Source organism: Mycteria americana, chromosome 1 (assembly GCF_035582795.1).
Source record: "Mycteria americana isolate JAX WOST 10 ecotype Jacksonville Zoo and Gardens chromosome 1, USCA_MyAme_1.0, whole genome shotgun sequence".
NCBI classification, from domain to species: domain Eukaryota; kingdom Metazoa; phylum Chordata; class Aves; order Ciconiiformes; family Ciconiidae; genus Mycteria; species Mycteria americana.
Window position 1 is genome coordinate 34,381,349 of NC_134365.1, and position 24,879 is coordinate 34,406,227.

General features: G+C 39.9%; 1 protein-coding gene across 1 annotated transcript in view; it reads right to left on the minus strand.

Moving 5' to 3' along the window:
• The window catches only part of NELL2 (neural EGFL like 2), a 165,630-nt gene that overhangs the window by 10,244 nt on the left and 130,507 nt on the right, over positions 1-24,879 (minus strand). Inside the window, exon 16 of the mRNA XM_075491600.1 lies at positions 7,689-7,829. Within this exon, the coding sequence (XP_075347715.1) occupies positions 7,689-7,829 (141 nt within the window). The remainder of the gene's footprint in view (positions 1-7,688; positions 7,830-24,879) is intronic.

The following is a 24,879-nucleotide window of genomic DNA, read 5'->3' on the forward strand; positions in this document are numbered from 1 at the left end:
AACACTCTTTTGTACAAAGCTTTCACATAGCTAGTGTCATAAATGAATAATAGCACTTCTCAACAACCTGGCCACTTAACTGAAAGCAGCCATATTTAATGAGACACTTGGAAGAAGTTCAGCAGTCATGTAAATAAGACCAGTTTCCTTTAAACAACAAATGGTGACCCTATAAACACTAAGTCTGCATATGGCACTTATGTACAAGTGTATTTCACAATATTCCCATGAGGAAAAGGCTTTTCGGGTTTGTTTTTCAACATGGTAACTCTTAGTGCACTGTTACTGAAAATAATTGAGGTTTCATTATCAGCTCTGGTATTGAGCTGAGCTTATCCAACATAGAGAACTTATGAAAAATCCCAACCTTGGTTTTTTTCAGTTGTTTGATCCATGAAAATAAATATTCTGGCTAGGGCAATTTAAATATCCCTGGTCAAAGCAGGAGCTATTTAGATTTTGATTCTAACCTAATCAGAAACAGCAGTGCGTTTATAACGCTGCAAAAGAAACACAGACTTTGCATCGATGAAATTCTCATCTGCATTATTCATCCACATCAAACTTCAGGCCTTATCTACAAAGAACTTGCACACAAATCATCCCTACCAAGCAAAACTTTGTTCAGCTTTTTTACTTTGGGCTTATAATGGATGGTGAATTAGGTTACTGACTTTTTTTTTATGTCAGCAAACTACATATGTTTATGTCAGTAAACAGCTATAACCAGCTCTCCAGTTTCCATAACCATATGGACAGGGTACACTGGCCCCTGCATCTTTTGTGTCTGAAAAAGGGAGAGGGGAGCATTACAGGTCGCGTATTCCCAGTATATCCAGCCACAGAGGCATGCTATTATCTCTCCCATATTGTTTAAAAAAGAAAAAAAAAATTCACTTCAGGCTATTTACAACACACTGCTTAGGAATCAAGCAGCCTGAATGTTATGACATTAGAATGTTATGACATTAAGTCTCAAAAGACTTGGAGGTTTGCCTCAGAAAAAAACAGAAACAAAGCGTAACTAGTTATCTAGTGCTAAATTGAGAACCAGTTCTTATTTATCTAGTCTACACTAAAAGTTGCAGCAGCTTTGGTCTGGCACACTTTTAAGGATTTTCCTTTTCTTACCATCAACCCTGGGTACAACTTAATGTTGCAGTGACAAAGGAGTACTACAGAAGAAGTAGTGATACATGTTAAAGAAAGCTAGGAGTTAATTGTATCACAAGTAATTTCATGCCTACACAGGAAAAATACTGGACTAAAGCTATACAAAATGGTGACAGTACCTGGAATGACTAAACTCCATTTGTAATATTTGACAGACTGCAAGGACAGAAAGCTCCAGAAACACAGAAATTTCAATTGCCCCACCAGGTTGTGACCCAAGGCTGTATTTAACAGATATACTGACTGTTTCTTGGAACAGAGAGTCAAAGAATCCCAAAGGGACAAAGCACCATTTGACTTGGCCCTGAGCAGCGTGCAGGCTCTGATTCAAAATGTCTCTACTGAACAACTACTCTGTATTGGTTACCAACAGTAACCACAATGTATGCAAGTTCAACATCCTTAAAGGAATTTTAAAAGGCTGCAAAAAAATCTCTGTGGTAGTGCTTTTAATTTCAAAGGGGGGATTATGTTAAACTGATGAAGTTTTAAAGATGAATTAAAACTAGCGGCCAAAAGGATAAAATGTTTTCAGATAGAAAGAAGATTGCTTAAAGATACTATATTATAGATTCAGAGTAAACATATACTATATTAATGAAAAAGACTTTAAAGGGGGGATACATTTCATATAATGTACTATTTTTATTGGAAAACTCCATGAGCTCCTTTGCATAATACATGCTCTTAAAGCATTCCATTCCACGGAACTATGTGCCATGGAATAAAAGAGGTTGTTGACTCACAGTTAATAGCAGGTTAATTAGTAAGTAATAAAAGGCAGGAATAAATGGTCTGGCTGTCACAATGGAGAGTTGTCCCAGGGAAGTTCCCCAGGAATTTGTGCCAGAATGTGTGCTGCCCAATATACTTAGTCATCTGGAGGAATGGATCAACAGCTAGATGAAAAAAGCTGTTGATAAGAAAGTATTAAAAACAAAAAATTGACAGAGAAATATAGAACTATTTCATTATATTGACTGAGTAAACAATAATATGTCAAATGAGATTCAACTGTAAGGTGTATGGGGAAATACCCATTCAAAAATCAAACCAGCCTTTTAGATCTATTCTGGAAAGAGATCTTGGAGCTACCGTGGATAGCTCTAAATAATGACAGCTCAATAGTATTTTGGGCAAAAAACCACAAATACCATATTGATAACGACAGATGAGAAAAGTCACAATAAACTCACAAGGCACATGAACAAGGCACAATTAGAAAATAACCGTGTACGCCTTGCTAGGTAGTGACAAAGGGCTCGGAGATGCATTCTGATATAGCTGATGGAAAGTCACAACTTTCCCTCCTCTGATGAGCTATCCAGATTACGTGCAGGATGTTGACATAAAGCCCCAAAAGGTCTCCCTCAGACATGATTTCCTACCAGAATCACTCTGATATCAGTTAGAGTGTCATCTATGTAAAGAAAAGATGAACATTTGTATCACTGAGAAACATGCTGTTAGAAGAGATGGGTTGGGAGGGTGGACAGTGATGTTGCTCTGAAGCAACTGAAGTTTCCCAGTTACCTTAGCTCTGAGGAGTAGCATTAGCTCAGCAAGGTGACAACATGAGGATACCTGAATACTTTTTGCTTCAGCAAAACAGGAAGGAGTGCATTTGATAGGGAGCCCAAGCTCTTCTGAGCAGAAAGTTTCATTTCTGTTCTTCTCTGTCCTAAGTAAATCTATTGACTGATGTAATCATTCTTCAAAGAGCAAGTGAATTGTGAATAATTTATTCGTGACTTCATGCAAGCCAGCTGTCGGAGTGCTTAGCAGATGTGGAAGATGAAGAGCTGAGACTTCAGATGCCGGTAACACCGGTTTCACAGAAATGTTGTTTCCTGATACAGTAAACGTGTTCAAATTACTCTCTTATAAGATGTAGTGGTTGAGTTTCTGTTTTATTAGTCCTTTTATAAAAGATGAGAAACTCTGCCAATTTTGTACTCTGTGCACACTCCAGAATATTAAAATACTAACATGTCTCCATATCTGCCTTCTGTTTGGTGATGCTTAAGTTGGGTTCCCAAACTCAATAATGAAGCCTTAATGCTTATAGCTCTGTTTGGGATGGATAGAAAAAAAGTCACTTCATGGTTTTATTTGTTGACCTTTTATGATCATGAATAAAGGCAAAAGGATTTCTATGGGGCTTTGTGAGAGCTAGTAGGATTTCCTGCTGAAGAGTAGTGATTCTTTATTTCCTGTCTCCTTAAGTGCTATCAATAACAAAGCTTCTGTTAAACATTACCAGCACTGTAGAAAGATCTAAGTGTAGGACTCCGAACTGACAGCAGTTTTTCAACTACAAGAAACTTCATGCACTAGTTAAAATACTTGATGTACTGTGAGATAAATTCAGACATCCTGACAGTCAGCAATTCCTCTGCCTTCCAGATCCAGATACATGGATGCTGAAGTGACCATTTTGGACTTTGTTCATTCATTAAGGTTGGGAAGCATCCTGAGGCTTGTAATATGCCTCCATCCCTCATTACCCTGGACTGTGGAAAATACTGTTCAAGTAAAGCTCCAGCCCTCTGTGTTGTCAGGCAGCCTGCTCCATCACACAGAGAAGGAAGTGATTCTACTTCTGCAAGCAGGATGGCAGAAGAAGAACGTAATGACATTTCAGAACATACACATACAAATAAGCCCTTGCAACTAAAAAGGATCCTTTTGGAATTGGGCATTCTGGATTGATGCTTTCCAATCCGTTCATTTGCAACTGTCTCATTTAAAGAATGTGGTACCTGCTGAGAGTGAAGTTACGTTGATCTCATATTCTGTATCAACAACAACTGGTACATGCCAAATACTCTTGGTAAGTCCTAATGGGCTGCATTAATTAGGTGAGCTGTTCTTCAGACGTGGAAGTATGCAAAATGTCCAAAGGCTGATGAGGGATAACCCGCACTATTCTGGTACAAGCAAATACACCTTCTCTTTTCAACTGATTTTGGAAGCTTTTAGACATTGCAAGGGAAAAATTCAAAGGAATCAGGATCTTACACAGAACTGCAGAGCAAATATTAACTGGGCCTGAACATTCTTATTTTAGGATTTTGCCCTCAGTGCTTCCAGTTTTTTAATGCAATGAAGCTTGAGGCTGCAATATCTGCTATCTTAGCCTAGCTCTCTTTTATGAAATGGCACAGGAGAGACAACCTTCCGAGCACCAATAAGACTGTGTAAAGAAACTATAAAGAAAAGCTGTAGGGGGGCAAAAAGGAAGGTACCAGATAATATACCATGCTGAATGCTATATTTACATATATATAAAATTTAAGACTTCCCAAACCCATGCAGTTCTCAAAGACTAAGCGGCTGATCTTTCACCACTTTTCTGGAAATAAGATGATGCATAACACAATTATATTTCCAAGGGAAAAGCAGCAAGTGCTGCTAAGAGGCTGAAGCCCTACAGCTGCACTTCCCATCATTTCTCTCAGTAATTGTTATAGAGACCACAGGTCTATCCAGGAGTATAATGTGAAGCAAAACTAATAGCAAAGGAATCTCTAGGTCTTCCATTGCCTGTAGGTACAATAAAATGGGATTATGAATTTCTGCGTTCAAGTACATTAGTCAAAATACTCAATATTCTCAGTCGTGCCAAAGAAGCAGCAGTAGCCAAGGTCAATATATGTGTAAAACAGGCAATTCAGCAACTATTATTTCATTATCAAGCACTGACAAAGTCTAATGCTACCAAGAAGTCCACCTCTAGCTAGGAATATTTAGTATGATGTCCTAATGGGACCATTGCCTGCAAAAGGGGTAGGTGCAGTTTTGGTATTCTGTTAAAATAAGGTTTTTAAGGAAATGCTCCTGTGCTTCTGTGATCTTAACAGGGGTGTTTCCACCTGAATCTTTAAAACTGGAGCCTTTGCTGAAGGGAACAAGTTTCTGACTAACACTGATCACAGAAATGCTTTCAGCAGTGCTATCAGCACATGTGCAGGGGACACAGACAGACCCAGATTTGAGGCAGACCATATAGAACAATCAAGAAAGAAAAGAATCGAACCCACACTTCCTTGGCTTTTAAAGATTTTCTCCACTGAAAGAGGGCACTTTCTTCAAAGCAACTAAAACTTACAAAAGATGAGCCAAAGACAAGCCTATTATGCACTCCATATAAACACTACTCTGAAGTAGTTCTCTTAGAAAGCAAAATGGACAAGCCCTCAAAAAACATTTCCTAATCCCCATGAGGTTTAAATTCTTTGTTCCCCCAAGAAAGAAATCAAGGCAGGCCCAGTTTCTCTTTGGTCTAATTCAGCACTGTTCCTTCTACAGTTCTGCAAGCTGTAGCACTTGCACAAGCCAGAAAGGTTCAGAGGACACTGGTCCCAGATGCAGCAAGAAGCTCACACAGCTGCAGGTGGGAAGTGGAGAACTAAGACTTGAAATCTGTGATTAATATAGCCTGGAAGCCGCTCCCCAATTCCAGTTGAGTGTCTAAAAGGCTGTCCACCAACAGCTCAATCTAATCACCTCTAACTAGGGGATACTGAAGAAGTGACAAAAGAAATCCATTTTCTTATGTCTTCAAACTCAGTAGGGAAATCTCTCACAGTGGAAAGATCCGACAGCAGAGAAACCAATTGCTTTTGCACTACTGCACTCTGCTACTGGAAGTTCAACTTTCCATCCTGCAATGGATTTTAGGCTGTCTCTTCGTACCTTTTTCAGGTTTTATGTTCTGTCTGAGACACAATGTCACAAGCTCCAATCCAATAAAAAGTGATGTAATAAGACTAATAAAATATCTAACCTTCCTCTCCATCTCAAGTTGCTATATTCCAAAATTTGGAGCTGCAATCAATCAAACTGAAAGTGTTCCACTGTTAGTGACTCGGGTTATCAGCAATGACGATAGTTTCTTGGCATCTGTGATTTAATTCTAATTACTTGTTATCCTCTGTGTATGTTTAATAAAGAGCTGCTGGTGCTTTCTAGAAAAGGTCAAAACATTCTAATAATTGCCACTTCTGCATACATGTAGCAATCCCCATATTTCTTTTTCCTTGGCTTTTCATTTGCTTAGAAATTGCTGCTTAATTGTTGCTTGTTTGCACACATCTTAACAGAGCCACTTTGTATCACTTATATCTCTTGAGATAGCACGTGACAAACCACTATCTTCAACCCATGAGACAAATGTTATATTGACACTGAAGATAAAACTTGGGGTATTGAGAATACTTCCATAAATGCCTGGCTAGAGTATTACCCGTGCCGCAAGTGACAGAAGGGCAACGTTACAATCAGGGATCACAACTTCTTCTTTGCACCTTCTTGTCCTAACACCTGGCCAGCTAACACTGACATTTAGTTAGTTCTTGACAAAGAAAGCTCGACTTATGAAAGCAGTGGCTGACTCAAATCGCTGATTCCTCCTGGGAATACAGGCTTTCAGCTGTGGTGAAAATATGTTGAAATAAAGTATTGATGATGGGGATACTGAAAAGGTCATTCTTGCTCCTGGAGAACTGTCTGCGTGTCTGCCTTAGTGAAATTAATTCAATTGCTTCCCTTTGGGACCAATGCAGCCCACCAATGTGAGTTTAAACAGCAAGGTAGGAAAGCTTACGCTGTAAGCACTGAATATTTCAGCACTCAGAGACAGAAAGGTTCTCCCTTCTCCTAATGTTGCCCTAAGTAGCCCATGGCAAAAGAGACTGGTTTCTTCTCTTATTTAAAAGCAGCAGCAGCCAGTATCTTAAGAGCTGAATAATATTCCATACTCAGATCTGCATCTGAAAATAACTGTGTTCTTACTAACCTGCTGTTCTCTCTAACATCATTCATAAACAAATAAAACCTTCCCATCTCCTTGTCCCCCCTGTCACTTTCTTGTCCCCTGCACCTTGCCCCAGCCCTAAGTCCACAGAGCTTCCCAGTTTGTAAGGTTGTTCTTCAAGTTGCAACCTTCTACAAGCAGTTAGCCTACGCACAGGAGAAGCATCGCAGTATTAACCCAGGTGTGGGTAAGGGTGTCAGGGCTGCAGAATCATTCTTTGCAATGGGAAACATTTTCATCACAGACTATTTCCGTGTATGAGGAATGAAGTGGAGGAACTGAGGTCTGGATTGAGGCCCATTTCTACTTATACAGAATCCAACATATAAACAGATTACTGTGGAGTAACAGATTACAGTGCATGCTATCAGTCCACGGGAAATCACTTATGCAAGGACCATGCACAGAAGCAGATGTAGAGCCAGAGAACCTGCATTTTAAGCACCATGCCTGATTTCACATATTATCTTAGCAAATCATAGAAATGGCCACTTATGCTCCACCTATATGTTAGGAGTATTCATATTTTATTTTCTCTTGCCTTTTGTTTATGAAGCTTCTTTAGACTACAATTGCTTTGGGTCAAGGTTTAACTTTCATTGATACAGTGTCCAAGACAATACTTGGCCAGTACAAAGATACTAGACATTCCTGTAATGCCAATCATAACACTACCCCACCTTTTTTAGATACTGACCTTCACAGGATTCTCCATGTGGTGAAAACATCCCATTGTCATGGTAGCCGTCTCTGCATTCGCAGTGGTACCAACCAGGCAGGTTAATGCAGTTAGCACGGCTGTCACACTGAACAAAGCCATCTGAGCATTCATCAATGTCTGTTTAGTAAGAACAACAAAAAAGAAGGAGAAAATTCACACAGAGGAAATTGCTATATTCGTCTGATGGAAGAACAAGGTCTCTGGTATTTCTGGGTTTCACAGAAGTATTTGATTACTGACACTTGAATTTCCAGATTTATGCAGAGAAAGTTTTGAATCGTTTCCATAAAAGGACTTTTGCTAACAGTGTTGGCTATGGCCAGCTGGAGGTTCAGCCAATTCCAATTTACTGTTTACATATTAGCAACTCATTTTGTAACAATACACGATAGGATAGGTAATCTGACATCTGTGTAAGTGCCCCGCAGCATGAAGAAAGGAACTGGATCCCAGTTCAAATAATAAGGTGTTAACCCTTTAAGTAGCGCAGGCTGCCTGATAAACAAAGATTGTTTCTAGGCCCATATCAAAATATTAAATACTCACTCTGGTCCTTGCTTATGCTCTTGGTGACACCCATTTTAGGTTAGTAGGGATTCTCTATCTCGTGGAGGTCCTCTTGACTTACACCAGCATCTCTGGCTCTCAGCATAACTAACTGCCGTCTCCTCTCTCACCATCAAAAAGAGCAGCTAGGATTCCAAACAAATGCTTAGACCCTAAAGATGAAATGCACCATTCTCCTCCTCCTGATAATTCCTTTGGGATGCGTGTTTCTTAAAAGAACAACTTCCACTGACTAAACTCTACAGTAACAACTCACCATAGAATGGATTTCTGGACACACTCGCTAGATCCAAAATCCACCAAAGCACATTCTGCAGACACCTGAACTCATGGACTCAGCAGAGACGCAGAGAACTTTGTGACATGTTCATTTCCAGTGCCTTCAGTTACACATTAAGCCATATTAAGGAATAGATCCCAGAGTATGAGTGTTGTTAACAGTTAAGGAATATCGGGAGTATGGAGTCAAACAGGGATAAAAATGTGTCCTTCCTTATCAGATTCATCACATTATCACTGTGTTTTATACCAGGGGTAGCATACCTGTTTGAGCAGCAAGTTGATCAAGAGGTGCTACGGAATTGGCACAGAGGGAGACAGAACACGCGCAAACTGCCTTCACAAACAAAAAGCTCTAACCTCCCCGCCCCCTGCCATGAGTCTGAATAATGAATAAACCCTCAATGTACTGGCCATTCTGGCCAAACTAAAATAACAAATTAAGACTCAAACTCTTAAAAGTACCTCAGCAGCTGATCTAGTATCCTCTGGGATGCGGACATGAAGAAGAGGCGTGATGTGACCACTGAGATATATGCAAAATATGCAAAATTCAAAATTCTGCCCACAGTCCCTCTTAGCTCCCATTTATGTCATCTGTTATTTTCATAGGAGGAAGTGTAAACTGGCTAGGAAAATCAATTGTGAGCCACAATAAGGTAACAAATCTCTTTTCCAAGAATACTAATGTGTGCATAAGTAAAGATATACTCACTCTAGTCTCTTTGGAAATCTATTCAAACACAAACTTTAAAAAAACCCAAGCCTTCCTTATCCATTGAAAACACTTTGTTCCACATTTGAAGGTAAGAAAACAATATTAAGTACATGGGGGACAGCTGCATAAACTGTAAGGTATCGCTCAGTCACCCACATTTGGTTTTGAGTTGCATTTTTCTTATACATGCCAGGGGGTAGATAGGATGTGCTCTGGGTATTTTGTTTACAGGCCAGCCACATAACATCTCTTTGGAATAACCGTACAAGCATATCATGAGTGTACTTGTTTTCAAAAGCTTTACAGATTCTTGACAAAATTTCATTAGAAATTTTCATTATTACGTCTCAGTCTGATTTTCTATCAACAGTCTTTCTGACTGGCTGCACCCGGTGTACATTACTAGATTTATGATGATGAAAATTACCAGTACTCCTGCTGGAATATTGCACCAAGCATATATTTTGCCGCTTTGTGTACCACAAATTAAGTCATAAGTCTCTATTGGTTTAAAACACAGAATTTTCAACTCCACTATGAATTCCAGGATAATCATCTAAGTAGTCCTGCTGCAGGACTGAGAAATGCCAAACCTTTACAACCTTCCGCTGTTCAGTGTGTCTCTCTCTAAATCAATATAAACTCTGGCCTTTTTCTTGTGAGCAGCCAGGAGCCAGTGAGACCTCAGAGGTGTTTGAGAGATCAGAGGAAGATCAATGAAAATTATGTTAGTGTAGTGAGAAAAGGTTGGTTTGCAGCCTGTGCCTTATCTACTGCTATTCACTCACATACCCACAGATTATTTAAGAAAAAGGAAAGGAAAAGAAGAGAGGACTACCATCTAGAAGTTCCCTTACCACTGGGGAATGTGCTGCCTGGGAGACACCTTGCCTGGCAGAACAGAATCTAAGTGACCGTGCTAAACGCTTGGGATCACCTGGTCAGTACAAGATAACTTGTTGGGCTTGGGCAAAGCTACAAGTCCTAGAGAATCAATGAAGCATGTACACTCAGAGGCTGAAAGAGAAGAGCTGTTGTTCAGATTCGATATGAATCTTCATACCTGTTACTTAGTAACATGCATTAAGACACTGGATGGCATATTTGGAAATATGGAATGTATTTATTGGTGATGAGGTGGAGAAAAGAGTGTTATTTAGGTCAAAGTAACAGAGATGAATTAAAGAAAGCCCGTGTCCCTCTCTTCAGAACAATTTATTTGTGAATCTGTAAGCCTTATAATTATAAGCACAGTATTGCAGGCACAGGCTGAGTGCATTCTGATGAACTCACTTACTGATTATGCAGGAAAAACAAGCCTTGAATGTCACGTCAGTATTGGTAAACTGACAACAAAAGCAGCTTTTCTGTATTTATTTGCAAACTAGCTGACAAACCTATATCACAAGAAATATTACTTGGGATGAAATGCTTTTACAGATGCCAATAAACAAAGAATTACATTCTTCTCGTTTTGTTATGGCTGCATGCAAAGTTGAGTGGAGTTATATAGGAAAGCCTGTCATAAAAAGCGTGGACAGAAGACACTGTTGGTCTTTAAGAAATGCCCTATTCTTGACAGATTGTTTGCCTGAAACCATTGCATTGGAACACCATTGCGGCACTGATGCTGAATAATCCATTACTCCTTACATGATTTTGCACCAAACAAAAGAAATCCAAAACAATTCTCCTCACCACTAACTTTTTAGGCAAATGACATTTTACAGCATGTGCCAGTGGGTTTCAGGATATAGATGTTCCTTAAGCACAGAATTTTGTTCTAAATCTCCCAGCTAATGCTGATCATTAATTCTAGTAGAGACTTGCTCTGTAATGGGACAAAATATAACTGTCGCAACTGTGTTAAACAAGAAAACGCAGCAGAAATGTGTTTTGCCCAGCCAAAGCACTGATTTCATGGAAAATTTTCTTCACATTTGGATAAAAGGATTTCTATTTTCAAATGGGCATAGCATGGCTCAGGAAGTGCTGCAAAAGTATCTACAAGTGAAATTATCTTATTAGTATGGGAAAAGCAGCCAGAAATAATTTTTCTCTGTCCTATGGTGAAACATTCTCCAATGAATCATCTTGCAGCTGCTCAGTCAGAGGTGTGAGCTGACAAGAGAAGAAAAACTGATTGAAGTTTTGCTTGGCCAGTGGCTATGGTATATCAGTGGGCTATATGGAACATTAACAGCACTAATGAAGTCCTGTTTGATGCTGTACTAGAAAGGCACGAAAAAAATGAAATATTACTCTATAGAAGGAAGTTATTGAAAGGTGTTCTATTTTCACTTATGAAAAAAAATTAAAATGTTTAAGTACAAGGAAAGGAGGGATGTATTTTTTTCAATAGTAGGTGATGACATTTTTAAGCAAATGGACAAAACAGACGTCTTATTCTGAGTATGTAAGTTCCGCTCTTTAACTAGCTATAAGAAGCTGCAGGAAAGCTGGGGGAGAAGGAAAAAAGAAAAAAGAAAAAAAAAAAAAGGAACATCCGCCTATCCCCATCCAGGAAGTACAATAGAGTCTCATATGTGTGATGGTCCAGAGCAAATGGCCTAATCCTGGCCCTGCTCCAATTTATGGCAGAACTCCCATTGACTATCATGGAGGTGGCATTTTCTCAATTTTTCTCTTTCCTTTTCAAATAAATAGCACAATTGCACATACCAAATCTGCCACCCCACTGACACACGTGGCCAGGTTTGGAACAGAAAGTAATACCGAGACAGTCGCTGGCAGTAACCTTCACCCCAAGCTGGAGAGCAGCCACACAGCTGTACCGTAGCACTCCAGCACCGCCTGCTCTGGCTGTGCTTCCACCCTATGGCATTTCCATGGCAGAAGGTTTGTGATTTTGGCTCTTGAAACACCGTGGCTGGAGAACGCACACCTGTGAGACTGATGAGCCCACAAAACACCAGGAACATGGGGGCTCTCTCTACCCTATGTAATTCATGGACACACTCATGGCAATACTGTACATACCCTATTGCCATAAAACAGGGTAACTGATTATTACATACTTGTGTTGCACATGATTTGGTTTTCAAATATTCGGGTTTTCTCCTGTGCATTTTTCTTAAACTGAAATCAGTCAGCCTGGCTATTTCCATATTTTGTTACCCGATTTTTAACTGGAAAAATCTTCAATTTTTTTTTTTGCTACCTGAAGCCCCACTCTAATAAAACAGACATACAGTCACAGGCATTTTGAAAGTAAGTACTTTACACACCTAGCTCCCCTTGACATGAAAAAACTTGGTCTCCCAAATCACCTTCTTTATACCTCAGAATCACTCATTTCCTGAACTGTGGCAACAGTTTCAGCTATTATACCCCTTGCTCTTGGGGAGACTGAGAAAATTCTGCTCCCTGAAGAGTAAAATAAGATCATCAGCAAATTATCCACTGGTACACTAAGAAAAAAGGCAAGCTAGCTGTCTGATGAATATTATTAGAGAATTTCTGTATAATAAGAGCTTTTGAAGATTGAAAGTGGTATAAAATTGCCAATTTGAAAGATAGCAGTGCTCTTTCATCCAGCAATAGGACCAAGCTCTCTAATGTGGTCAAGCTGCACTCAACAAAGAACCTTGGTGTGGGGGAAGCGTGGGGGGTTATATGATTTTATATTACTCACTTCAAGACTGAAATATTAATCATCAAATCCTCCTCTCAGAAAAGCCTGTATGCCACCATCAAGCACAAAGTTACAGCGACACAGAACAGAACTTAGTCCGAAAAGCCTTTCTTTCATAAACTACTTTATCCAGGTCAATACAAACCAAAGCCCCAGTAGCCCTCTCCTGTCAAGAAGGCAACACCACAGATTGGCAGTTGTGAATACTTACAATTTAGTTATTTCCATCCTGGAAGTTTTTCTGGGACAGTATAATACATGGCACTTAGCTACCACTGCCAATTAATAGGGACTCCCAACTGCAATAATCTGTCCCAGTGTTAATTGGGTTATTATCACTGGATATATTTATAAAGATTAATGAGCAGCCAGCGACTTCCATAATGTTCAGTCACTACTGACTTAGGCTAAATTTGAGATCTCATTTCAAAGGCAACAGCCTTTCCAGCCTAATGCTAATCTCCAGAGCCACCCACATCCCAGCCCCATATACAGTACAAATAAAGTGCAAACACTGAAAGAAAAATAATTTCAGAAACAGATCACTGAAGAAGTGTTTTAGGGGACTATGAAGCTGTTTAAAAAGATAAATCTTCAATGTTTTTTTCATGGGTACTTTTGGAACAGTCAGACTCTGATATGTCTTTGCATATGTGAATACATTTTCAAGGATGTTATGTCTGGCTTGGATATAAAAGACCGTGTCCCAACTATTCAGACTTACGTTCAGATAACAGAATGCCCAGTAGGATTAAGATGATGTCTGGGTCATCTGATTTTAGTAAATACGTATGCAAGGGGGAAAAGGCCTTATTCAGTAGAACAAAGTGAAAGTTCACTGTACTGCATAACGTATCTGCTGTCAAAACTCAATTTTCTGGAGTAGCTTTGAAAAGGGTTCATTATCTCTACTGCAAGTTCTGGAGTCCCATCTCTCGCATTTAAGAAGAGAAAAGTGTTTGTGTTGGTTTTCATGTGACAGCAGATTTCTAATATGATGATACTTGAGAAGACCCTGCTGTTCAATCAGACCTTTGATTTGAGATCTTATGCAAAAACCAGGTCCCAGTGGAGAAATAAAAGAGCCTGAAACTAGTTCAATACCGGAGCTATCTTGTTGTTAAAACAAAATACCAGCTTTTGGGATTTCCATCCCACTACATTCCCATATACCACATGCATATAAATATCATAGAGAGGAATTAAAAAAAACAAGAATACAGAAGCTGAGACTGCTGAAATAACCCAGGAAGATAGCAGTTATGCCCAAAAACCAAAGTTGTTTGGAATGCCTTTTAAATCTGTTTGGTAAAGTCTGATCAGCTCCTTTTTTCTAACACTGCTGCTGATTCCCAAAGGAACTTTCTTCCTTGGTCAATAAAAGTCCTAGAGCCTGATTTTGTTTACAATCTCACTCCAATGTGTTCAGCCTCTAGTAACACTTTAAAGATATGATATCATATCATGAGTACTAGGACATGCTTTTCACTGTATAGGTTCTCACATCAAAGTCCCCATTAAACCATAGAATATTCTTGATTTTAACTGCGTTTGCATCCCAACATTTCATTCAGTTACAAGTTTAAATCATGAAGGGCCAGATTACAGCTGGCCTGTGGGGCACAGCAAAGAGAAGAGTCACCCACAATTTTATCCTAGCATAACATAGTTCCGTAAGCAAAAGGACTTTCTCTACAGAGCATTAGAAGCAACTGTTATCTCAGATACAGCCTTCAGAGAAGCATGAAGACCATTGCCTTTCCTCTCCCTGTTCCCCTGGATAATGAATTAGGCCTGTGTTGGAAAAAATGAGTTTTGAATGCCTTTGGAGTTGCTGCTTCTACCTCTACACCTCCCAGATCTAGCAGAAATTCAGTGACTAGTAGAAATTCTAGTAGAAAATCTAGCAGAAATTCTTGTGACTCAGAAGGCTGAGTCACCTTAAAACCATAACCTGGCTCAAAGGGCAGGAAACTAGAGCTGAGGCTATAAATGTCATGTTAAAAATTGCTTCAACAGGTTGAGTCAGTGCTGCAGATATGTTCTTCACTAAAAATTTCAAACTGTCATGTTGCATGAAAAACTATTGTTAAAACAGGTCTTTTTTTTTTTTTATTTAAATCCTAGCAAGAGCATGATTGCATTTTTTAAAGTACCCTGTCCATGGAAAACTAATTTAGTTCCATTAATGAAAAGGAAGCAAAATGTGATTGAGGATGTAATATGGAATTATAGTTCATTAATTCTTCAAGTATGTAATTTTCCAGACTCCTGATCCCCCATTGATTTCTGCACACCCCCATAGGTCCTGCTAAATGCCAGCAAAAAGAAATTCAATCGTGTTGTTATTTCATGTGTGGCAGTGGAGGCGCTCCAAAATTAGATAGAAACGTTATAAAAGGGAATTTTCCACAGACTGCTTCACCATGCAGCCCTGTTAACAATTCTTTGTTTTCAAAAATTGATCAATCACAGACCCCACCAATAACTGAAACTATGACAGTCTCTCATTATACACCCAATATCATCAAAGGATGTGATATTTGTAACAGTTGAAGATGATAATTCAGAACACCTAATTAGCCATGATGAACTAGGTGCATCCATGAATAGTGTAAAAAAAAAGAATATATTTTTCAACAAGATTCTGTGAAACTGATTGTGCCAATCCCATTAGAAAGACTAACTGAGAGGTATTGGGCCTCTATTTCCAGTCGTTGACAAAAATGTGGTTTTGCTTTCACTTTGTCCATGATTCTCAGTATAGCACCTCATCTTAACTGTAACACACACTTCTGTTTCCTCATTAGCCCTAGCTTGAAAAAGAAAAGTAATTATTTTCTTCAAGATAGCAAAAGCACTTTTATACCTTGAAGTACAATGACAAACCCATTTTAGATACCTACTAGTGTTTGAAAGTTACATAGCTCCATTTGCACGTTAGAAATGGGACTAACACACTGGTGCTATCACTAAATGTGTCAGTTGTTGGGTAACAATAGCCAGGTCCTAAGCAAAAGAGAATTAATTTGTCTGAAAAGAGAAGAGCTAGTTTGGCCAGCTGTTATCTCTTTTCTAATGGGTGGGAAGGAAGGCTTCTTGTGCAGTGTACTGACCGAAGATCTTGAGTTTCCTCCAGTGAGGAGTCAAGTCAATCATAACCATGAGTTATGACTTTTACATATTTGAACCAAGGATGCAACTAGCACATTCTCAGCTTAGTTTGGGTTCAGCTTTGCAAAAAGTTGCTTCAGATCAGCTCTGGTATGAATTACAGTAAATTTCCAATGATTCAGTTCAGAGGCTATTTAAGGAAAACAAAAGAACCCACAAAGCAACTCAAAGTTTTGGCTAGGAATTGATGTGACACCCTGATTTGAACTTGGTCTTCTGCTATGGTCTTCTACCCTTTGGTCAGGGTACCACACAAATTATACGTGTGCTTAAGTTTAAAACATTCTTGCCTACATTTTCTTACCAGTGACTTGTTACCATGCCTCTCAGTCTATATACCAGTGACCATTAATTTACGTTGCTGCTCCTGAAGTGTAAAATCATGTAGAGATTGTACAAAATTGCTGAAGCACAGAAAAGGAACAAACCACACTATTCTTTTGCTTGGGCTATAAACATATCACTGGCATATATCTGTAGAAACTGCAGACTCCCTCATGTTGACAGCAAGAGGAAGGGCTCCACAGGGATATGGGGCAATGATTGGCAGTGTTATAGATTTTAATTCCACTAATAGTTGAATGGCTCGTAATTCATAAAAGAGAGAGCTTACAGTGAGTGATGAAGGTCATCCCTATCTCCCTTATACAACAGAAGGAAATTCTATTATAATGCTGCCCAGCTGCACTATTCACATTCTATTTATAGCCCACTATATTTTAAGAATCTAATTGAAATTTTAGTTTTCATGTTTAGTAAAGGAGGTTCTTTCCCATAGCAAATAATAGGTAAGTAGTGGATGCATTTTGCCTTTTTTAACAAATAACGAAACATCCTGTCTCCTCAAAGCTCTTTTGTAGCACTCTCCTTCCCTGGTTTCTCTTTTTTTTTTAAGCTGCTACCTATAGGATTGTAGCGTTGCAACAAGCTAAAGAAAATATAAAGAGAAAAAGATAAGTGCTAGTATTTGGCTCTTCAGCAGAGAAAAAATCTTTTGTTATTTAAAACTGACAAGGACTCTGAGGGAGGAAAGAAATAATATGCACCCAAGAAACTGTGTCAGGCAAGGAAAATGAAGGGAGAAAAAGACACAGAAGGATGAAGCGGCAAAGCATCTTAAGCTACAAAACAGAAAGGATGAGGTAAGTAGGGTTCATGCCTAAATCCAGAATGCTCACCAAACTCAATATGGGCATTTTTTGCTTAATTTCTGTCAAAAATTTACTTTGTGAATAAAATATAAGTAAAAATGTAAAGCAAAGAAAAACTTCCCAAGCTTCTGAATTCACCAGCCCTTGTCTCACTGCTCATTTTTGAGCTTATTTTTCATATCTGATAAAAATTCAGGTGATAACAGGGATTAGGGTGACCTCCCTTCCAGACACTGCAGCCAAGCAAAAAGCATCTCATCTGCAGAACCCCGGCTTTCCTCTTGGCTTGCTGCAGATCTCATTTGTTTACTCTCATAGACAACTTTTAAACCTTTTTTCTGCAATTTAATGAGCTAGCAATTTTAGAATATGTCCTTTTTGAAAGTCAAAGTAAAAGTATTTTCTTAGGTTTCATGAACTGGCTGCACTTCCCGCTCAGAAAAAGTATGATATAAACCCCACCATGTCTTCTCTCAGATATTGATGTATTTGAGCAGAGGAGCAAGGGGAGCAGAAATTAGATGACCTATGTTTTATCTGGACTTTTGCCACTGCCTTCTTATGCAAACATTGTCACCTACTCCACTTTCCCCATGTGTCTTGATTTCCACATCTGTAAAATGGGGAGAAAGTGCTTCCACCAGCTCTCTTTTTTTGTACATAAAGAACTCTGGGTGAAGAATTTTAAGTAACAGCACTGATTCGGTAAGTACCACATGTGACAATGCCAAGGCATGGTTTGGGGAACAGTAACACACCGAGGAACAGGAACTACAGAAGAGGCCAACATGTTTTGGGGAGAGGTGAGACGAAGAGCACTGAGCCTTAGAGATGAAAGCTGCACCCCCTGCCTTTACTCCCCCACCTGCTTTATTTGGTAGCACAGACAGATGATAGAAGTCACAAGGACATTCACTGATAGTAATTTAAGTCTTGCATTATTTGTTTCAAACAGATCTCACAACGTAGAGCACAAGTGGTGTTTTTTGTAAAAATACAAGTCTCCTGTACAGTTCTGCTGCACTCCAAGGATCTTTTAATTTTTATGGATATTTGAAAGAGTGGTTGAATATAGCACCAGCACATGTAATTAACTTTGTATTACTGTACATTTTCAGGGGAAATATTTGAAGAAAGGGAGGAGCAGTAAGCTATTTTGTACACCAGCGTGTTGAATTTCAGAATCTCGCTTACAAACAGCTTATCTATACCATATATGCCATGTTTGCAACCCATCTGCTGGCTGCATATGTGTATTTTTCTGTAGCTTGAATTAGCACTTGGAGCATTGTTAAAAAGGAGCATTCATAGAATCATAGAATCGTTTAGGTTGGACAAGACCTTTAAGATCATCAAGTCCAACTGTTAACCTAGCACTGCCAAGTCCACCACTAAACCACCTCCCTAAGCACCACACCTACATGTCTTTTAAATACCTCCAGGGATGGTGACTCAACTACTTCCCTGGGCAGCCTGTTCCAATGCTTGACCACCCTTTCAGTAAAGAAAAATTTCCTAATATCCAGTCTAAACCTCCCCTGGCGCAACTTGAGGCCATTTCCTCTTGTCCTATCACTTGTTACCTGGGAGAAGAGACCGACCCCCACCTCTCTACAACCTCCTTTCAGGGAGTTGTAGAGAGCGATAAGGTCTCCCCTCAGCCTCCTTTTCTCCAGGCTAAACAACCCCAGTTCCCTCAGCTGCTCCTCATAAGACTTCTGCTCCAGACCCTTCACCAGCTTTGTTGCCCTTCTCTGGACTCGCTCCAGCACCTCAATGTCTCTCTTGTAGTGAGGGGCCCAAAACTGAACACAGTATTCGAGGTGCGGCCTCACCAGTGCCAAGTACAGGGGCACGATCATTTCCCTAGTCCTGCTGGCCACACTATTTCTGATACAAGCCAGGATGCCATTGGCCTTCTTGGCCGCCTGGGCACACTGCTGGCTCATATTCAGGTGGCTGTCAACCAACACCCCCAGGTCCTTTTCCACTGGGCAGCTTTCCAGCCACTCTTCCCCAAGCCTGTAGCATTGCATGGGGTTGCTGTGGCCCAAGTGCAGGACCTTGCACTTGGCCTTGTTAAACCTCATACAACTGGCCTCGGGCCCATCGATCCAGCCTGTCCAGATCCCTCTGCAGAGCCTTTCTACCCTCTAGCAGATCAACACTGCTGCCCACTTCCTTGAAGGAAAGGTTTGTTCTCCAGGGATTAGCTGAATGCCTCTCTAACTACAGTTTCTGAGACTGACAATCATGTTTTATTTTTCTGTTTTGAACTTCCTTGTAATAGTAAATATGAAGACTTGGCTTTTACTGGTACATAGTTAGCTGAAATTCGATGGAATTATTAATTATAATAACAATTCAGACAACACTCATTAATTCTTTGCTAGATTTTTCTCAGAATTGTGGAATTTGCAGTATTATTTCTCTTCTCAGCAACAGTCCTTTCTGAGTCTAAAGTTACACTTAGACTGTAAGGATCACATGCCCAAGTTTCATAAGCTTATTTATGACTAAAATCCTTCAAATCTGTCAATTTGTTTCCAGAAGGGGAAAAATAATTCATGCAGAGGCTTTTGGAGAAGAGTTTCTGCAGAAACTCTGTGCTAGAGTTTCTTGTTCTTCTCTCTCAAAGGATCTTCCAAATTCTTTTGGGCTAGGGGAGGAAAAAGAAACTTTAGCCACTTCACACCCTTTATACAAATGAATGGAGAAATCTCAGACAAATCAAAGGGGACAGAGATGTGATGGCAGCCTGGACAACCTGCATTTGTAAGCTAATTCCTACCAGGTTATTGCTCAGACTCTTCATAGGGTTTGTACTTTACAGCTTTCCCAACTGATGATGATCCCCATCAAATCTGGGTTGTTCCTCCTGAAGAGTGTAATAATTCATGGGCTTTCGTCTTGTGTCTGGATGAATTCTCCCCCTTCCTTCAACCTTCACCTCTTCGTTTCAGCATATTTGTTTTAGAGGAAGTGAGGGACATGCCCTGTGTCACCTACAATGCCTGGGAGCAAACCTGCTACTGCATCATGTGTTCCACATGCTGTTCTCTCCCTGCCTCCGTGGGATATCGGCATTAAAGAAGATGTCAGTTAAAAGAGAGGTACAGTCAGGAGAGAGTTAAAACCTTTGCCTCTACTTAGTTTCTGCCAGTGTGTGCTCTTGTCTGTCCGCCTATGTTCATAAGAGCAACTGAAGCCCAATTAAAAAAGTGGAGATTGCAGTATTTGCCTCTTTAGTGTGCAGTGTAAAATGCTTTGCAGTGACTTTAGACTTAGGCAAAGTCAACATATTTTCTTGAACTCATTTAAATAGCTTAGAAAACTGCATCACACTTGAGATCATTACAGGGGTAAAGGCTCTTTTGAAATCAACCCTATCTTGACTTCTTTCAAACCACAGCACACCTATTACTTCTAAAGGTACAAGCATCACTAGCAACTTGTTTTATTTTTACACATGTTGGACTGGGCAGCTATTCACCTAGAATACTAATTAGTTGTGGGGAAGGCAGATGATTTATGAATAAAGTTATGAATGCATTGCATGTTATAGTTCCTTCAGTTAGACTCTTAACTTAATAGGATTCCTGCTCACCCAAGGCCTGACTTCAGAAACACACTAAAGAGTGAGCATTACAACAGCATGCTTCACGGTCCTTGTTTTCCTTAGGGTTGGTCAGAGATACCAAAATGGTCTTGACCATCAATGGCAAAGAGTCATTTTTGCATCTGCACAAATGGACATTTTAGAATGACTCATTACTACTTATCATTGTTCCTTAATAGAAATGAACAAGAGAACCTGGATCACATGCAAAGGCAGCTCATTAAAAGCACATAGCCTTGTATGCCAAGAGAACTGTATCAATTTATATCAGTTGAATACAAGGCCCAGTTTTGGCGAGATGAAAGCATGAGAAGAAGATCAGTTAGGAAAACAATTATTTTTATCAGGTTTGCCTAGAAATCAATCGGATGAGGAGTATGGCAAAAAATAAACACAAAGTAGTCACTAGTTTTGAATTACTGGAAGATGGTTCAAAAATATAATACCCTACACTTTTAATACAATAACTTTGGCTGACTACAGAAGACCATACTAAGGAAAATAAAACATTTCATTAGCAGAACTTTATAGGACTTTCAGTACCAACGTTTCAGTAATACCCATACAGCTTCAAGCTGTGAGGTACAGAAAAAATCCCCCCCACCCCGCTCAGCTGAAAATGCACAAATATCAAGGCCATAATTTGCTTGCTTTCTTTTCCTCCTCTGTTTCACCAGAGGTATCATATGAACAAAGCTCCTGACCAGAACAAAAGCAGTGAAGATGATGGCTCCTAACCTCATGATTTTATGTAAAGCATATCACAGGAGTGCAAGAATAAAAATATAGGATTCAAAAGTTACTTTGCACTCTGCTCAAGAGCAGCCAAACAAGATTTTTCAGAGACCTTCTAGGAATTTCAGATTTGCCAGTATAAATTAGGCCTGTCTGCCTGGAACAGTCACCCTCTATTACTGAGGATATTTCTCCCTATTAATCACCAGTCAGAAGTAGATACAATATATTGTGCCCTAAGCAGTACATCAGAAAACTATATTAACCAAACAAAACAATGCAGAAGCATGTAAGCAGTGCGGAGGTCCAAACTCCTAGAATTACTGTCCTCAAAAACTATTTTTTTGAAATCGAGGCAAGCCAGAAGAAAGAAAAAAAAAAGAATGGATACACTTTCTAAGTACTGAAAGGACTTGGGGACACCACCAAGGTACTGGGTTAGATGGTTTACTAACCACAGTTCAATATTTGAATCGTTGCTCTTAGGTACTATTTGCCTAGAGTAGCTCAGGAGGTAAAATTTAATAGCTTTCACCCTGGGCAACAGGAAAATTACATTAAGTTGACCATGCAAATTACTGTGTTGATTTTAGCCTACTCCTTACTAGGGCTTGTTCAAATCTCAAAAGTCACCTTATATTTTGACATTAAAATATGTTGCAACCACAAGAAGAGCAGAAATGTTGTCAATGATGTGACTGATATACTGGTATGGCTTTTTAAGGAAATAACTTACATAGTCATTTCCTGCTAACTTCTCCTCAAGTCACCAAAAATTTCTGTGTGAAGATGCTTGTTTCACATTGCATAATCGTAGTTCAGTAGGACTACAAAACACAAATTATGTATTTCAAAGTTCATTATTAGGGATCTGTATCAATGTATTGAAAAATTATCATAGTGACATATCAGTATTTTTAAGCAGAACTGGCTGTTATGTTCAAAGAAGACATAGAAATTGATGTTATAGGATGCTTCCCATAATTTGTCCGTCATTTTACTATCTGCTCTTCCTAAAGAGAGCACTTAAAATGGAAAACATGTAGAGCAAGATCCACCATCACTAAACACACACATTATATCCATTACCTCGATAAACCAAGGCTAGCTCAAACAACACTGTTCTTGCATCTGAAATCAGTAATCAACATGCAAAATAACCATGTTTGAGAAGGCCAAGACCATATCACAGACCACTCACTACCCAGCCTGTGCAAGCTGGGTAGTGACTTTATATAGCTGTTGTGGTTTAACCCCAGTTGGCAACCAAGCACCACACAGCTGCTTGCTCACTCTCCCCGCTCCCAGTGGGATGGGGGAGAGAATCAGACAGGCAAAAGTAAGAAAACTCGTGGGTTGAGATAAGAACAGTTTAATGATTGACATAAAATAAAATTTTTAAAAAAATTGTAATGAAAAGGGAAACAACAAAAAGAGAGAGAGAAACAAAATCCAGGAAAACCAAGTGATGCAACCGCTCACCACCCGCTGACCGATGCCCAGCCAGTCCCCCAGCAGCGGTCACTGCCTCCCAGCCAACTCCCCCCAGTTTCTATACTGAGCATGACATCATATGGTATGGAATAGCCCTTTGGCCAGTTTGGGTCAACTGTCCTGGCTATGCTCCCTCCCAGCTTCTTGTGCACCCCCTCCCTGGCAGAGCATGGGAAGCTGAAAAGTCCTTGACTTAGTGTAAGCACCGCCTAGCAACAACATCAGTGAGTTATCAACATTATTCTCATGCTAAATCCAAAACACAGCACTATACCAGCTACTAGGAGGAAAATTAACTCTATCCCAGCCAAAACAAGGACAATAGAAAAGATGCAAGTTACATAGCAATATGTTTCAGCACCCTCAGCAAAATCATTACATTATTTTTAGCAGCTGGGTCCTGTCTCTTTCTGCTGAAATGGAAACTACAGAAAATATTAATTAAATGCAGGTGCATCCAGTAATTCAGAAGTGGTTTCATTTCAGAGATTCAGCTCCTGTGAATAGATAGTACAGTTACAATATTTACTGTTACAAGTTTAAGTTAAACCAGTTTAAACAGGATACTGAGAACTCTGTGTCTCCATCTACACTTGAGCTACGGCTGGAAAGGCCAAACTTCCCAACCCAACATGCTACATACCAAAATTTCCACAGGGCAGGAAGCCAGGAGACTTGCCAAGGAAATGGGGAGCACTTGGAATGACTCAAAGCCCCTCACTACAAGAGAGACATTGAGGTGCTGGAGCGTGTCCAGAGAAGGGCAACGAAGCTGGTGAAGGGTCTGGAGCAGAAGTCTTATGAGGAGCGGCTGAGGGAACTGGGGTTGTTTAGCCTGGAGAAAAGGAGGCTGAGGGGAGACTTTATCGCTCTCTACAACTACCTGAAAGGAGGTTGTAGAGAGGTGAGGGTCGGTCTCTTCTCCCAAGTAACAAGTGATAGGGTGAGAGGAAATGGCCTCAAGTTGCACCAGGGGAGGTTTAGACTGGATATTAGGAAATTTTACTTCACTGAAAGGGTTATCAAGCATTGGAACAGGCTGCCCAGGGAAGTGGTTGAGTCACCATCCCTGAAAGCATTTAAAAGACGTTCGGATGAGGTGCTTAGGGACATGGTCTAGTGGTGGTCTTGGTCGTGTTAGGTTTACAGTTGGACTCGATGATCTTAAAGGTCTTTTCCAACCTATACGATTCTGTGATTCTGTGAAAGAGGAGAAATGGCAGTGACACCCTAGGGCTAGGGTGTGCATGCAGCTCAGTCCCACGATGAGCTGGGCTCGTCAGCTCCAGCATCCCTCCTTGCTCACCTCCTCCCACAGCCGGGGCTCTGGGTTACAGAGGGACCCAACACTGCAGCCTCAGCACAGCTGCAGGGCTACAGCAGCACGCAGCCCAGCATGCAAGCCGGATCTCAACTGCTTGCAAGCCACAATTTAGCTTCTTTGGGTTTTGTCCTGAGTGATTTTTTCTTTTGCTTGCACCAAGGGAAAAGTTTTTAGTAGCTTACGAACTTTGAAAATTACTGGAGTTGAAATGCCAGACTCAAGTGACTCCAAAAGGCCTGACTTTCAGAATATGATGAATTCCTACTGCACACTGGGATCTATTAAAATGTTTTACACTGCAAATCATGCTCAAGTACTATTTGTTTTTAAAAATTTTACCCAGGCTCTATAGATTAACTCAACATTTTCTTATTTCTGTGAATTGAAGTCAGCTCTTTAATGTAATGAAAACATTTCCTGCCAAAAGTATCCTCTAACTTCTAAGTCTCAA